The 17206-nt window shown below is 40.9% G+C and overlaps 2 protein-coding genes across 3 annotated transcripts; both read right to left on the reverse strand.

The window, feature by feature from the left end:
- Nucleotides 1-2105: 2105 nt before the first annotated feature.
- LOC134100749 (N-acetylaspartate synthetase-like) lies at nucleotides 2106-5853 on the reverse strand. Of its 2 annotated transcripts, XM_062554154.1 has the most exons (4): nucleotides 5759-5853; nucleotides 4941-5071; nucleotides 4621-4779; nucleotides 2106-4411 (listed from the first exon to the last, which is right to left on the reverse strand). In XM_062554154.1, the coding sequence occupies exons 1-4, from the start codon at nucleotides 5785-5787 to the stop codon at nucleotides 4047-4049; spliced, it is 684 nt and encodes a 227-aa protein (XP_062410138.1). In that variant the 5' UTR covers nucleotides 5788-5853; the 3' UTR covers nucleotides 2106-4046. The 2 variants fall into 2 exon arrangements, with proteins under 2 accessions (XP_062410138.1, XP_062410129.1); XM_062554145.1 differs by lacking the exon at nucleotides 5759-5853 and having other exon boundaries at nucleotides 4941-5357.
- Nucleotides 5854-8799: 2946 nt separating this feature from the next.
- Nucleotides 8800-16803, reverse strand: faah2a (fatty acid amide hydrolase 2a). Its single transcript, XM_062519299.1, has 11 exons — nucleotides 16512-16803; nucleotides 16012-16094; nucleotides 15644-15780; nucleotides 14967-15176; nucleotides 14135-14254; nucleotides 13465-13600; nucleotides 12978-13095; nucleotides 12767-12886; nucleotides 10965-11076; nucleotides 9519-9707; nucleotides 8800-9211 (listed from the first exon to the last, which is right to left on the reverse strand). The coding sequence occupies exons 1-11, from the start codon at nucleotides 16698-16700 to the stop codon at nucleotides 9009-9011; spliced, it is 1617 nt and encodes a 538-aa protein (XP_062375283.1). The 5' UTR covers nucleotides 16701-16803; the 3' UTR covers nucleotides 8800-9008.
- Between the last annotated feature and the right edge of the window lie 403 nt (nucleotides 16804-17206).

The raw sequence follows: 17206 nt of genomic DNA on the forward strand, positions 1-17206 counted from the left end.
TGAGCAGTGTGACGGTTCTGACCCAAGCCATAAACAGGATATATTTTGTAAAAATATTTGAAACTAAACAACAGTATGTAAGCTAATACATTATTTTCACTGATCAACAACCTATTTTCATTGTGAATGTCCGAACAACATTGTGTCAGTATTGTTTGAAAACAGAGTCATTTAATAAAGTAATAAAATCAAATGACCAGCTTCATGGTCTAGACTGTAATATTTTTAGAACACGCCTGCATATTAGGGCCTGTAAGACGTATAGCCTACAGTGATGAATAGGATAATTCGACAACCGGTGTTGCATAGAAAGCACACCTGTAAAATAAGCATGAGTAAAAGCTTGGATGTCCGGGTTTTTTGCGTTATACACTACATGCCATATCAGTTAAACACTTTCACACTCACACACAAAAAAGTATTATTCCACATCAAGTAAAGACACACACACCCACCCACTGGCTCCCAGCTAAACAGTCTCTGCTCTCTCTGGGAAACAAGGGTGATGCAGAAAGCAGAGAGGATAGTGTGCCAACCAAATCATGTATTAAGCCATGGACTGGTTATCATGCAGTCAGGTAGGTTTCATGTGCCAGTACGTAAAACCAACCGCTATGCAAACTCCTTCATGCCCTCTGCCATTAGACTGTTAAATGAACATCATGTTAGACTGTTAAGAGAATACACATAATACAGCAATACTGTTTTTTGCACCCTGCTGCTCTGTTCTGTCACTGGTGAATGAAGTGTGTGTGTGTGTATGTATGTGTGTGTGTGTGTGTGTGTGTGTGTGTGTGTGTGTGTGTGTGGACAGGAGATGTATGACTGCTGTGGCACTTACTTATTACTTATTTATTTGTCTATTTATTATTATTTTTAACATTGCATACATTCTAGTGAATGCCAATGCACTTTCAAACTTTTAACCCCTTAATGGATGGGTTAGCTGTAAACTGAATTGCCCCTTGGGGATTAATAAAGTTTTCTGAATCTGAATCTGAATCTGAATCACACACACACACACACACACACGCACACACACACAGCTGTATTACAGACTCACAGCATGAAGGTTGATAAAGGCTATGATGTGCTGTAGACTGAGGCCATTTGATGATCCTGAAGGCCCAGCTCTCAGTCAGGCAACTCACAGTCACATTCGCTCCCTTCACACCAGGCAGACATGTCAGCCAGGACAACAGAGCATTTAATTAATTAATTCACATGTTCATTATAGCCTGGGCAACGGCAGCACAACTGCGCGCGCACACACACGCACACACACACACACACACACACACACACACACACACACACACACACACACACACACACACACACACACACACACACACATACAAGTTAAAAATAATAATCATTACATTAATGCATTAATCCATCCCTGAATATATCATGACTCATTATGACTTAACATGAATTCACTGATTGTCATTAATGAAATCATGCATAAACAACTCATCATCTTAAGCATTAAGTACGGTTGGCACATCATCATGAATCATGATTAATTAAGCATGATCATGATGACTTTTTGTCGGACAAAATCGTGGACGTCACACATGAATTCATGTTAACTAAATGTTATGAGTTATCATGACTTAATTCATTAAATCATGCATTAATTATACAGGAAAATCTCATAATTAACATGAATTCATTGTCTGTCATTAATGACATCAGGTATGGACAACAAATCATCTTGAGCATTAGGTACAGTGGATAAATCATTAAGCATAATGATCAATTACACATGATCATGTTGATTTCTTGGTATACACCCCTTGTCAGGGGCGCTGCCAGAAATCAAAGGAGAGTAATGGGTGCACAACAATAGGATGAGCCATATGACATTAATCATTTTCTGTCACTTTGTCTGTTTTTATAAACCAGATGGATTGATGTATTTGGTATCAGTGGATAGCTCTGTCTCCTCTTTCGTCTGACATGTGTGCCATATCTGTGCTATCATGAGTTTGTGAGTAATTGAAACGAGAGTAATGGGTGTGCAGGTGAACACAGAGCAGTACAGTATGACTATAAAAAATGATACAATTTGATTTAATTTCATGATCGCCTTACTTGATCGTACAGACAAGTGCCTAGTCTCGTTGAAAAGCCCCACTTCTGCTCTTTCATGCAATAGAGATCCCATCTCAATGCAACTAATAATAGCGGAGCAATGTAACAGAGAATGGGTGTGTTTTTTGACAATAATAATAGCCCTTAAAGGACCCCGTTTCAGTGCCGGGCCTTTAGAATCGGAATCGTCCTGACCCCCCCAGTACAAAAATCACAGTGGTAGCAAATTCAGTTTTATTCAGCTCATGAAGTTACCCCCTATACATTCTATTTATGAAATGTGCATCTGGTTTAGGCTCATGGTAGGGATATGGTCAATATTCTATAATTTGGTGCTTACTGTATATCATTGGAAAGACCACCAGGGACACAAAACTCAAAAACTTCAATACTCAAGGCACTCTGATGATTCAGAGAAAGTACAACCAGACTTGTGCCTTAATAGAATGGACAGACAGGATTGAGCCCTTCATGGCAAAGGTCAATAAAGAAACATGTTGTAACGTGAATATATCTAATCAAAGACTGATGAGACTGATCAAAACCCCTGTGGTTGGGCTGACGAACTGTTTTATTGTAGAATGACTACTGTGAATAATATTCTTGGGAACATGATTGTTTTTTGTTGAAGTCATGAGCAGAAATGTTTCTAAGTCACTCAAATTCACATGAGTCCTGTAAATGCTTGAGGTGTCACGCTTGTCACGCTTGAGTTATGTTTGTGTAATGCCACTGTCAGCATAACATCCATTGTCAGAATAACATCCACCCTCTCTAGAGTGTTGAGGGTCTATATGTTGAACCTGAGATGGTGAAATGGGAGGAGGTCGCTTATCAGGCTGCAACAGCTGGCTTCAGACTTTCTTAGTCAGTTGTGATCGAATCAGTAGGACAAAGGGCGTGGTGCTGCCAAGAGGAAGCGCAGGTTAAAAGATCTAGTTTCCATTCCATTATAGGAATGCACTCCAAACATGAAAAAGAGAAACTCAACTACAAGTTAGACACATTCTACGAGTGTGGTATGTTCATGTATGATGAAGGTCAGAGACCCTCATAAATCACGACACATGCTATAGAGACATGCTGTAGTCATGTCTTGTGTTGTACAAAAGGTTACCGGGTCAGCCTTTCATCAGTTGCTCTGATGCTACCACTCTGAGCTCACCTCATACCACCTGAGCTCAGTGCGTCCTGATTGGGTGTTGGCGCCTATATCCGTTGCTTTTATATTTATATCTTTTTAGATCAGCAATGCTTCCACAATGTAGGCTACAGACAGAGACGGTTTATAAAGCTATAAGTAACTATACGATCTTTGCTACAGAATAGACTAGGCCACAGACAGCCTGACGAGCAGGCAGTGAACATGATCGGTCATGTTAACTTGCTACAATCATGATAACATACAGTTTAACTTCCTGTGTTGCACCACCTACCCAGTCCATCACAAAAAAAAAAAAATGGAAAAAAAACAATAATGCTTAACAACAAAATCACGGACCATTTTTTGTTGTCTGTAATTCCATGTATGGAAAATACTGATGAAAACAGAAAACGACTAGATCGGCGTTTTCCGTTTTTCTATTGTCTAATTAAAAACTGAAATATTCTTTATTTTTTGTTTATCCATTCTCATTCATGAAACGAAAATCGATTGGCCAGAAGATCCACGGACCACTTTTAAACAATCCCCAGATCTAATATCAGATATCTATTGCATTGCATAGTGAAAGCTGATGCCACAAACAATGGTATTTAGTTTTTGCAATTATCTGTATTATTCTTTCTAGACCCCTGGTAGAGGATGCTTATTCAATTAAATCCAATTTAGAAATATTGAACATCTAATTTTCTTCACCATCACCATATCTAAACATCACTCTACTCATCCCTTAACATGAATCTCTTGCTCATTCCGCGTTAATGCACCATGGTGTAGTCTGTGACTATTGTAAGTCCAGCTTGTAGTGGTGGTGGCGTACTCTGTAGAATGCTCGTTCCAAGAGGGACTGCTCAGTGCCTGGTGTGCAGAATCCATTGGTGATGCCTACACAGCGGAAGCCCAGGCTTTGGTAAAGGCGGTGCGGTGCCGCCGTGTATGCTGTGGTGCCCAGGACCACTGAGGAAGAGGAGTGGGCACGCAGACGGGTAAACCTGAGGACCTGCTGGCCAAGTGCAACCCCAACCTGCTGTCGCCTAAAGCGGCGATCCACAGACATGCGATCCAGCTCCATATTGCCATCCTGGAGACAGTGGACTGCAACCAGCCCAACCACTGTCCTGCCGATCTCCGCAACCCAGAGATGGTGCTCTAAGATTAGGGAGAGCAAGTAAGCACATATCATCATGCTTACTCATATCAGGAGCTTATTTCCCAACTCCTCATCTTTCATTACTACCCTGTATGTTACTTAGGTTTCTATGTTATACAACATAATGCTTACAGATGTCATTTTAATGTACATTTCTATCTTGTAGAAGACATCAGTTAGATAAGAACAGTTGACAAAGTTATTTCACCGGAGGATTCCATGTAGTACTGGTCAATGTCATGTATGTCCTGCGCCCGTTCCAGGTACCCATTCACCACTTTCTGACTGTAGTAGTAGCGCACACCCAATACTAGTGGCAGTATGCAACAGACCAGCCATACTGATCCAGTGAACACATAGAATGTCACTGTAAATGAAACAAGACATTGACAGATGAACAAGAAAAGAAATGAGACAACAAGTAAGACATTTGAATGAATAATGTCACAATAAATTACATTACACTACATTACAGTATATGAAGTTAACCTTGCTGCCAACAGAAGACTTGAAAGATAAATGGCTTACCTGATATAGCAGTGTACAGAAGCTGACTTTCCGGGTGATACAGCAAGCCACGGAAAGCAGTGTCAGTCACCATTTCTGTCATACCCTCACGGAAGATGCGCAGGACTTCTTTACGATCCGAAGGAGTATACCTACGCACAACCACTGTTCTATCTTCTTTGATATTGTTCAAGTTTGCATATGCCTCCTGTTGTGCCATTGCTTTCTTATCCAAGGCTGTCATGCAGGGGAGCTTATTTCACTCAATGAATAACTGGCAGACTGGTCTCAGCAAATTTTTAGTTAATATTGTAGAATTTGAAATAACATGTCATACAACATTTGAGGATAACTCAAACTTCAACCCTGTTGAAACAAACTAAGGAAATACTCTGACATAAATACAAAGCCAATCAGTATGTCAGTTAAGGTGAACAGTGGAAGTTCCCATTTCATACTGCAAGAAGGGTGTGCATTTCGGTTTAAATAGGACTGCCTGTTGGGCCATAGGATGCTGCAGCATGATAAGCCACACCCCCTGGAGTCAAGTCAAGTCAGGTCAAGTTTAAAGTGTAACTGCACCCTAAAATATGTTTTTTGAGCTGTTGATTGATTGAAATTACTCATAAGTGGTGAACTACACTATTACCAGGGTTGATATTGACAAAAATTGTGTTTCCCGAGAAAAGTTACATTTCGTATGCAGGTTGAAACATGCCATGGCATTTTGGTCCAAAATGCTATTGGAATGCTGACGTAGTCCTGCAATTTTCTGAAGAGTCTACGTCACCGGGTCATTACAAATTAGGAATGAAACGCCCCAACACCTGCTGCCCTACCTGTGATAAGCCATGTCTGCAGCACTCATTCCCAGATGGACACGAAATCACCATGGTTGATTGGTTGCAGCAGTGCTGCATTCCCTCTCCAAATTTCAGAATGTCTAGCCCATTTTGAAAGTCTTTTTCAGAAATGTGAAGTGGGTGGAGTTATGGGGTGCAGTTACACTTTAATAGGCGCGTTCAAGTTGACCTCTTGCAGCAGCGAGATCTGCCGGTGAGAGCAGGGGCGGGGATACAAACGCTGCTATGAAGTTGTACACTCTCTACTTCCCGTAGTCTAGATGTGACCATGTGACGAAGCATGAGGCACGGACCCTTGTGGATATGAAGAGGCATCTAAACACCTGCACATACGTCAGGGATGTGAAAGCAATCATCTTCAAAGCCAAGCAAGCATCATCTTTAACGCCAAAAGGTCACCTTTTTAATTGCTCTCCTTCCACATTTGAATGATTTTTAACAACAATAAGGCATGGAAAAAGCATGTCTTTATTTGAAAACAATATAAAGAATATTATATATATATATATATATACAGTACAGACCAAAAGTTTGGACACTTCTCAATCAATTAGTTTCCTTTCTTTTCACGACTATGGACATTACAGATTCACACTGAAGGCATCAAAACTATGAATTAAAGTGTAACTGCATCCCATAACTCCACCCACTTCACATTTCTGAAAAACGCTTTCAAAATGGGCGGGACGTTCTTAAATTTGCAAGGGAGGGGCACTATTAACCCTGGTAATAGTGTGGTTTATCACTTAAGAGTAATTTCAATCAATCAACAGCTCAAAAAACATATGTTAGGGTGCAGTTACACTTTAACACATGTGGAAATATTTTTTACCAAAAAAGTGTAAAACAACTGAAAATACGCCTGAGGTTATTCAGCTCAGGAAGTTGGCACCCAGGATCCTATGCAATTTCTAAGTATGTGATGATGTGGGGCTATTTTAATTGAAAGGCCAAGGTAACTTTATCAGAGGCGAGCTAAACTAATGACGATGGAACTGCAATGTTCAAAGTCAGTAAGCATTGGTTGTAGTGTGCTATCCAATTGCGTGCAGTGAGACAGAGACATGCATGGTTAACATTATGCTTTCAAAAAAAGTAATTGTGTGCACATCCCACCTTTTGCACGTAGTTTGCACCTGTCGGCCACCAGTACTGCACCTGCCAAAAGGTGGGATGTGTCTCTGTCTCTGAAACAAATTTCTGAGGAAAAGGCTGGGGGTGGTTCGTAAATTGAAAAAAGTGGTTAGGTGGCCCTTGACACAAAATAGATGATAAAAACCAGTCATAGATGAAAACCAGTCACAGTTCTCGGAGAACAACAAGTTATTGTGCAATAAATGCATTTAGGTAATGAAGGAATTTACTGTCAAGTGGCGTTAGGCTACAAGTCAAAGGAGTACAGTAGCCTAGCCCTTCGCCACTTCTTTGACCCAACGCAAGATACCTTTTACCGAGGCTCTTTTACAAAAACAAAACATGCATATAGTTCATGGGCCAGGACCTTAAAAATCACATATCGTATCACCTGAGGTGGCAAAATCTACCAATGATTTTTGTAATCCTCCATGCCTGAGGGACATTATTTGGTATGATAACCCTATAAGTGTGGTAGGTTAGTTGTATTTTTCCTAGCTTTTATACCTGCACACAGTAAATTATACAATTACAAGCCTATGTACAGATATGGGTGCCTCAAAGTCTGGAGGAAGGTGGGACATGTCTTAATCCATGTTATATCACATGTAGATCACATAGGCCTTTAGAAAATATACAGTTTAGAAGGCCAATTTAGCTTTCCATGAATCATATAGGCTAAAATGTATCCGTCGTACACGTTTTCACCTACATAGGATTAGATAGAAGCAAAGGACTGAAAGTGGGTGGGTCAAATCCCAACTCTTGCTATATCACATCTAGAGAGTATGGGCTTTTAGAAAATGTATGGGTTAGATAGCTGAATACACTTTACACAGCTAGTTTAGACCCATAACCAATATACATGCATTTCAATGTAACGCAAAATACATTACAGTATAGTGATATGGAGGAAGTTTGGAAATATCTCAATGCACATTTTTGTCATCACATCTGTATATAGACTTCTCAGAAAAATATAGGGTAATTAACCTGTTTTCTTTAATGATACCAGAACACATCCAGTATTTGTGAATATATTTAACTGAACTTGTGTCTCTTGTAGCCACAAAAGAGTCATTTTAGCAACGCCATATTTTGGGTGGCTCACAGAGACCCAGTGGTTTTCCTGTCTGACCCACTTGGTAATGAAGTTAAATAGCCCTGTTATAGAGACTGGTAATGACTGTGCTGGGAGGGAGAGAGACAGTAGGCTTTATAGGCATATAAAATGCTGTGTGCTGTGTGTGTGTGTGTGTGTGTGTGTGTGTGTGTGTGTGTGTGTGTGTGTGTGTGTGTAAAATATATGGATGATTATGGATGGATGATGGAGGATGTGTCACTTCTGAAGATTTGACGAACTGTTGATCTGCTGGCTGGCTTCAAAGTGCTTCCTGGTCTGTCTGACAAACGTTCAAGAGCACCAGGCCTGTGATGGACTGTTCAAGAGCACAATGTTGCTCAAGATTTTAATTACCAGGAGAGTAACCAATGTGCGATGCCAATGATTTATTATTTGTTGCTTATTCATTTTTTGTTCATTTTATTTCATCGTTTGTAAAATTGTTTATGTATTGGTGTCACACACGTGAACTTTTCTGGTTTTGTTTGTTTTATTATTTATTTGATTTTTGTTTGTTTGTCTATCTTGTATGTTTTGTTGTCACGGGTTGTCACGGGTACGCTCCGTTTGACAATGTCTTATGTATCAGTCTTGTGTGTAAAGTGCTGTGGGTTGCACTCTGTGATTGCTAAATGCACTACGCAAAAAAAATGACTTGAATTGACTTGACATGCATGTGCCTATAAAAGCGCTTTATAAATAAAAGTGATTACACCGTATCTTCACAGCTATCGGTTTGTAAGTATTTTCTGCATGTCAGTTACATTGTACAAGACCTTTTTATTGATACGGTTTGCACAAATATATAATTATACATTATTGATATCACCAAACATATGATTCCATTCCTTCACAAATTACATTCATTTTGAAAAAAAAAAACTGAATTTTACGACCCATGTTTATTTGACAGCAAACAGTAAAGTGACCAATATTTTGTAACTTAGTGTCATTGTGACATTTTTGTATCTAAGGTGCTCTGGGGCTGGGTGCTGCTGAACCTTTGCCTGGGTCCGTCCAGCCTCCAAAGGCTTTCTCTAGGTACGCTGCAGTGGCTAAGCAGAATCGGTCCTGCAGTTTCCCTGCTACCAACTGCACTCCAAGAGGCAACCCCTCGTTACTGAGCCCAAGAGGACACTGGGTCACCGGGAGGCCTAGTATGTTGAAGATGCCTGGATGGAAATTGTGTCATGAAATTTAATTAGTTGGCTACATACAATTGAAAACATTATCAATAAAACGCAATAGCATGATTGGTTTGTTTTATTCTATGAGGTTTACATTTTTAAAAAACATTCAGAGACCAGTAACAAATTCAGCTTTGGGTTTGAATTCATCTATGAAGTATAATGTATCACAATGTAATGATATGTGTATGTGAATGTGTATTTATTGATGTCAATGTAAGTCACAATGCTGCCGCTAAATACCACAAACATAATCAAGAACATAATGAAAGGAGCGCATGCGAAGGCCCACCAGTGTAGGAGAAGTTGAAAGGTGTGAGGAGCGGGTGGTGGTGCTGTGGAGCTAAGCGGGGGTGCGAGGGGTACAGCAGCACACCGTCTGTGCCCAGCATCTCCTCCAGGTCCCTCTGCAGTGTCTCCCTCTGCTTCAGAATGAAGGACGACGGCCGCGTGCTCTGGAACATCTCCACTAACGCCAAGCCTGAGCAGAGATGACGTGTGAGAGGGACAGGAGAGAGCTTACTGGAAATACACTGAAAACATTTGTTTTCTTTTGTTGTTAGTACGTTGTCGTTGGTTTTATCATTTAAGTTATATTTTGGTATCAGTAACATACATAACATACATACTGTAAGTACATAAAACTAACTATACCATAAGCATGATACATTTCCCATTTAATGCAATGTGCTAGGAGAATATGGTTCCCTTGAGACACCTCATTTGTCCTCTCTCTGTGGATTTTCTAGATAGTGAGAAATATGTTTGTTGTAGTGCGTGGGCGTCTCCAGGCTATAAGTGTAGCCCGAATATAATAGACTATTTTCACAAAAGGCTTTTCCTGTACGCTCGCTCATGTATTTCTGGTAGAACATTAACTGTGTTGTAACGACATCTTCTGTTATATTCTGCTCTTTACATCTTCCCATTCTATTTGCCCAAAAATACAAATACACTAAAGCCCTATTCGCACAGGATTATTATTACCTGGGGACCTTTGGTAATTTTCAAATTACCGCCCCACCTCTGTGTTACTTGCAGCACATTCGCACGGGATAAACAAAGTCTGTAAATCACTCTATTTTCACTGACATTACACCCGGATATGTCGTATTCTAACATCCGAAAACAATGCAGAAAGTAGATAAGATAGGCAATTGCAATAACAATCACTGAGATGCCGATTCACATGGGATTATATATATTATACACCGGACGTCTGTGTTTGGCGAAATACAGTAGGTAATTTGCGGCGGAATTTTTACTTTAGAAATTACAGACATGCCACATTCGCATGGGACTAAGATCTCAGGCATCCTCCGCAATTATCACAAATCACCAAAGGCCCACAGGTAATACTAATCCCGTGTGAATAGGGCTTAAGTCAAATGTAAAATTCCATGACATTTCCCGGTCAATTTTGACACTAGCAACAAGTCAAATGTATTTTTGCAAGACTTACTACTTGTGAGTATAAAGACTGATTTCCCCTTCAACCAACCATAACTGGTACATGAGATATTTGAGCCTCTCTTAAGTTCCAGCATTGCTAAGCAATTCTATAAGAATCACACAAACACTCTCTCTCTCTCTCACACACACACACACACACACACACACACACACACACACACACACACACACACACACACACACACACACACACACACACACACACACACACACACACACACACACACACACACACACACACACACACGCATGCACACAGTGTTACCTATGGCAGCCATGGTGTGAGAAGACAGTCCAAGCATCCACTTGAAGAGCTCCCACAAAGGCCATATTCTACTACCTCTGTCTGCCATGAGTTCAGCAAAGGTAGTGGGTGTCTGTTTGAAACACATTACATTTAATTGTGTTACATTACAGTACATTACATTACGTCACCCTTAGACAAGCCTACCAAAGCAAACTATCTACATTAGATACATATTATACCTGTGACACACACATACAGTATAATAGAACACAGAACTCAAATCTAAGAAAAGTCAGGCATCATAACTGTAACACCGGGATGCACATTCTGACTCCGGCTATGTCCACAGCATATGGAATAGTTCTGTTGAAAACCCCTTATGATCTTTATCTGTCCTGACAGAATAATGCAAGAATCATATGGCTGTAAAACACACATAGAATACATATAGCATTCATGTAGGAATAATGTCCTGCCATACAACTAAAAATGTATGGCCCTGAGTTTGTCACCGACATGTCACTGGCGAGTATGGTAGAGCATGCGTAGTATTGCACCTGAGAATTGCCAGAGAATTGCCAGCAGGAGGGTGTGGTCAAACGCAATAAGTTGGTTGAGGCAGGTTGGGTTCAAATAATTACAGGTTTGGTTAAAGGTGACCAATAGCTGCGTTGAGACAGACGAGATTACAACTAAACAACTAAATTCACAAAAACACTGTTGTATCTTTTTTAGACCCATTTTAAATACTGTCCGACTGTTAATCTACATGTATGTAGTAGGCTAATAGGATTTTGAGCATTGGCGAAACAAAGTCAATTATAAGTTCACATTTAATCTCCGATGGGATAGCCTTCTCTGTAATAATGACACAAATGATCTTATAACCTAGTTAATATCTGATTACTATGAGACTGTAGGCAAACTATTGTAATACTGTATCTTTGTCTGGCTGTACAGTAGTAGGCTATTAATTGGAAAAACATGCTAAAAGAGATGAATGACACCCGCAACATAGGAAGATTGGTTTGAATAATGAAGTGAACCCTAAATAGACTCCAATAATTCAGTAAATTACTTAAATGACATGGCAACATAATACATTACAATATGATACACTGACATATCCTATGTAGGCTACTGTTTCGGACAGCCTACTTTGACATGTTATTAATGATATTTGCAGTCGGTATTCACGTACCTGTGGACTACTGATTAATGAGCCATAGGCTATTTAAAGACTTTATCTGCAGGCGTGAGGTATTTTTTGACCTCTCTGTGTCCCTGAACTTGGACTGTTTGCTTGTTACCTCTACCAAGGAGGTTATGCTTTCATCAGGGACTGTCTGTCTGTCAGTCTGTTTGTTAACAAGATAACTCAAAAAGTGATGGATGGATTTCGAAGACATTTTCAGGGAAGGTCAGAAATGAAAAGAAGAAACGATTCAATTTTGGGAGTGATCCGTAACACAGTCAGGATTCCGGAGCCGTTTATGTGTTTCGTTTAGTGGTGTAATGGCATGGTATGGCCATGTGGTGGTGATCTGAACATACTGTAGGTTCAAATGTATGACAACCTAGGAAGAACAATACAGGTGGAGGTCTGCGCTCTCTGAGTGCTTTTCTAGTGTTTGTATTACATTTACTGGACTCTTCAGAGGTTACCACACACACACACACACACACACACACACACACACACACACACGCACACACACACACACACACACACACACACACACACACACACACACACACACACACACACACACACACACACACACACACACACACACACACACACACACACACACACTGACCTTTCCATCTTTTCCAGGACATGACATCATCGCTCCCCATATCTGAAAGGAGTATTTCAGCTGAGGGATACATAATTTTTGAACTCTGACCCCCAGTTCAGCCTCAAGGTGCTCTACTACCTGAGAAAGCAATATTTTATTATTTATTATTAACTTCTTAAACATAACAGACTTACATAGCACAAACATAATATGCACACAGAACACTTACTCTTCTCTGGACTTCAACAAGTTCCGGATCCACTGGAGACACCAATGGAGAGCCACCGTCGTGTGGGACTGAAAAGAATCTTAAGGTCTTCAAATCAACCTCTGAAGACAAACACAACCTACACATGGGTGTGGGAGAGAGAAGCATATTTATATACCCAAGATTAACCAGAGTTGTGCTGGTTAACAGTCATCTGATGGTGCTCCCTCCACTAATTGAGGCAACACAATGGAAGAGTCAATATCTATGCCGCTTGGCATCAACGTCCAATGCCATTTAGTGCCAAGACAGTACCCAACTAGTCAAAACCAACTAAAAGGGTTATGATCCTATCTGAACAACGCTTGATAGTGCAATATTAGAGACTTCGTTTTCCATATAAGACAGTGCAGCATCAGAATGAGCTTGAAGGTGTTGCATTGTGTTGCTTTAAATGGCCCTGTACTTTGGTTTTACGGTTCAGACTGCGCTGTGGCCAGCCAGCTACCTCTCTGTGTTGGAGCCTCCCATGATCTTCAGCATGGGGATCAGGTCATCAGCGTAGCGGCACATGGGGCCTGTGCAGAGAAACCCCAGCTGCTGCCCAGAGGCAGGCGGGTACTGCCCCTCATTGGGGACGATTCCTGCGTGGAAAGGGAGGGAGGATGTGAGGAAGACAGAAAAGATCATCGTGATCTCATTCATTAGTATCAGTGGCACAGAGGCAATGTTGTCATCCCCAAACTGCGCTTTTAACTGAACCTGATCCATCCCGGCCAGCCCAGACCTTCTCACTCAACATCGATGGCATCTATATATCTTGTGCGTTCTCTGTTCTATTCTAATGTATACGCAATCACGCATGTATGCATGTATCTATCCATCTATCTATGTGTAATGTAAAACTGTTTTCGTGTCTTGATTCTTGAAAAGGTGTAACTATAATAATACTAACAACAATAATAATAAATATTATTTATATTATTGCTGTTGTTGTTGTTGTTGTTGTTGTTGTCTACTACCCCTGCTCTCCCCCAAGGGGTGGCCCAGTGCCAAGTGTGTTAGAGGACCAGACAGATCGACCCTTTATCTCCAGCCATAAAGGTGCTGCATCATCATGGTACACTATTAAGTTGGTCTGCTTTTCATTTCAACCCCCTACAGGTTCTCCCACGTACCTGCAGTAGGTTTGTGCCCAAAGATGCCGTTGAAAAAACACGGCATGCGTATGCTTCCCCCAATATCTGAACCAATACCAATTACAGAGCCACCAGCCCCCAAAATACTTCCTTCTCCTCCTGCACAAAAAACACATGGTGGGAAAAACACAAAGGTTATTCTTTCATAAGTCAACAGATCTACAAACTAGTAAGAGAACATTAAAATAACGTAAGTGTATGTACTGTACATGTCAGTATGCATGTTTACCAGCAGAGTTGTAAAAGTCCTACCACATTCTTGCTCCAATTACTATCGAACAGATGTGCTTGCTAATAAGTAAGATCACTTGTTGTGTACTGGTAGGGTCAATACATGGTAGGACTTTTACTTCATGAAGCCCGACTTTTACGACTCTATTTTTCAGACATTGAATTATCAAAGTGTACTTTGTACTTTGTACCATCCATCCAGGACCTCTACAGTCAGCGCTGCAGAAGAAAGGCCAAGTGCATAGTTTCTGACCCCAGTCATGCCAGCCCCCATCTTATCACCCTCCTGCCTTCAGGCCGACGATACAAGAGCATAAGGACTCGTACCAGCAGATACAAGGATAGTTTCTACCCACAAGTCATCAGGAGGCTGAACCGTCCTTGCAAATCCCATAAGATGGAACTTTTTTTAAAATGTGTTTGTGTATGTATATATGTGTGTGTGTGTGTGTGTGTGTGTGTGTGTGTGTGTGTGTGTGTGTGTGTGTGTGTATTTCAATACTTATAAATGCTTATCATGAGTACATGACAATAAACTTTGAACTTTACTACTACGTGTAAAATGAGATTGTTGACTGACCGGAGCTTCCTCCAGCTATCCTCCCTAAGTCGTAGGGATTTCGGGTGATACCATACAGGTGGTTGTGAGACTCCAGCCACATGCACAGCTCACTACAGTTGGTCACACCCAGGGGGATGGCTCCTGCTCTCTTTAGCAAGGCCACAGTCGGAGCATCATTGGGTGAAATGACATCTTTCCTGGAGATCAGCCCTGTGGAATTTGGCATACCTGGAAAGGAGGAGATATAATGTACTTAACCATCAAGAGGCAATGCGGCATATGTAACATGTACTCATTGTAACATAAAATCTTTGCAACATATATCGTTTTAAAATGGGAGAGCACAAATTGACCATTACAGGCTTACAGCAAAAGGAATATACTATAGTATTCAACAATCACTAAAACACATTTTTTGAAACCTTCCACTCTTTTCTTAAAACTGTAAACACAAACCCCAAATCTCAAACTTCACTAACAAAACCTTCAACCAAGTCTTCAGATGATTCACAAAGCAGATCCAATCACAAGCTGGCTTATCCACCAGACGCACCGAACAACTACCCAAGGGCTTTGAACTATGCCCATTGATCACGGCACTTGTGCAGTAGAAATAAAGCGCAGACTTCCAAGATTGAGTTTAGTATGGTGAGCCAGACTAAGGCTAATAAGATGTGCATGTGTAGCAGGCCTACCCTGTAAGGCAAAAGCCTCTTTGACAGTAAATGGAACCCCCAGCAGGGGGAGCCGGTCCTCCAGCACCTCCTCTCCTCCGGTCTCCTCCTCGATGAGCTTGTCCACTTGAGAGGCCTCCTGTAATGCAGCCGAAAAGCTGAGGGGGGAAAAATCACCCCAATTTTTCAGTTTCACCCAATTTGTTTTTGTATAACTTAAATAAGTTAAAGAATCTAAATAATGTGTTGTGGAAGGCCCAGTGTTTTGATGAGTAGTAGTGCATTGATGAAGTATTCCAAACAGAAAAGTGGATACAATTGTAGGACTAGCCTACAATCCCTATCTAACACACACACACACACACACACACACACACACACACACTGACCGGTCCTTCACCAAAGCGTTTACTATAGGGTTGACTTCCTGGATTCGGTCAATGTAGGCCTGCACCACCTCCACGCTTGTCACCTATAGGGCCAAAGAGTGACAACATAGTACTCAGCACCCTGATCTGGCCTAAATGCTGGTTTTGACCTTTGAACAAGTTTTGCAAGATGTGGCACTGTGCCACTATTGTAAGTTTCTAGCATACCGTTTCCCTGTTGAGAATGTGGTAGGCTATTAAAGCTACAAGGACACTTGAAGAGAGGACATTTCAAAGGGTAGCCTATTATTATACAATAAATGTATGTGTCCGAACATTTAAACTCCAGTGCCCATAATGCAACACATTTTAGATTTTCCTCTTCCTTGATATTAAACATTGAAGTGAAAGAACCAAAATAAGGGCTTCATCATTCGCAATGAACAGGAGTGACTCCACGTTACCGTGACCTGAATCGATACTAAGTTTACATCAGTTCGGGTAAAGATAGCATTTCCTACCTCTTTACGACGAATCTTACGAGCGAGTTGCATCGCCGTTGCCGTCAAAAGTGGGTTGGTGATTGGTGGGAGTCGCGCAGACCCGTCAGACTTTCGCTGGGACGTAGTTAGCATTAAAAACCCATTCAGCATCCTTACAATTGTGCGCAGTATCCATGATAGTAAACGTTCGAACAGAGTTAACGCCATTCTGCACAAGACAGGCTTCAGTTACCACAGACCGAAAGAAAAATACCCGACATAACACAGGAATTGCAGGTTCACTTTGCCCAGCATGCAACGCGGTGAGATGGAAACGCAATCCAGCCTGCTGGTCACTGTGACAACCAGACTAAAGTGTCAATTTTTGAGGAAACGTCACCATTTAAAATAAATCTAGGCTAGGCCTACTCTTATCACATGAATTCCATTTGAAAAGGGGCATTTTCATCTCGTTTGTCAGAATGTAGGTCATAGCAACAGTGGATTAAAATTAAAAAAGAAAAAAGAAACTATGGGTTTCATCCATAGGTTTCATCTGGTCCCTTTCCACTGGTAGCCATATAAAATCAAGCACAGATTATGAATGCTGACTTAATGATTAATACACCTGTGGAAAGGGATCTGATGAAACCCATGAGGGGCCTATGTGTCAACTAACCAGAGGTGGAAAAAGTACTAAAATATTGTACTCAAGTAAAAGTACCAATACTTTG

The sequence above is a fragment of the Sardina pilchardus genome, chromosome 2, assembly GCF_963854185.1.
Source record: "Sardina pilchardus chromosome 2, fSarPil1.1, whole genome shotgun sequence".
Classification (NCBI taxonomy): Eukaryota; Metazoa; Chordata; class Actinopteri; order Clupeiformes; family Clupeidae; genus Sardina; species Sardina pilchardus.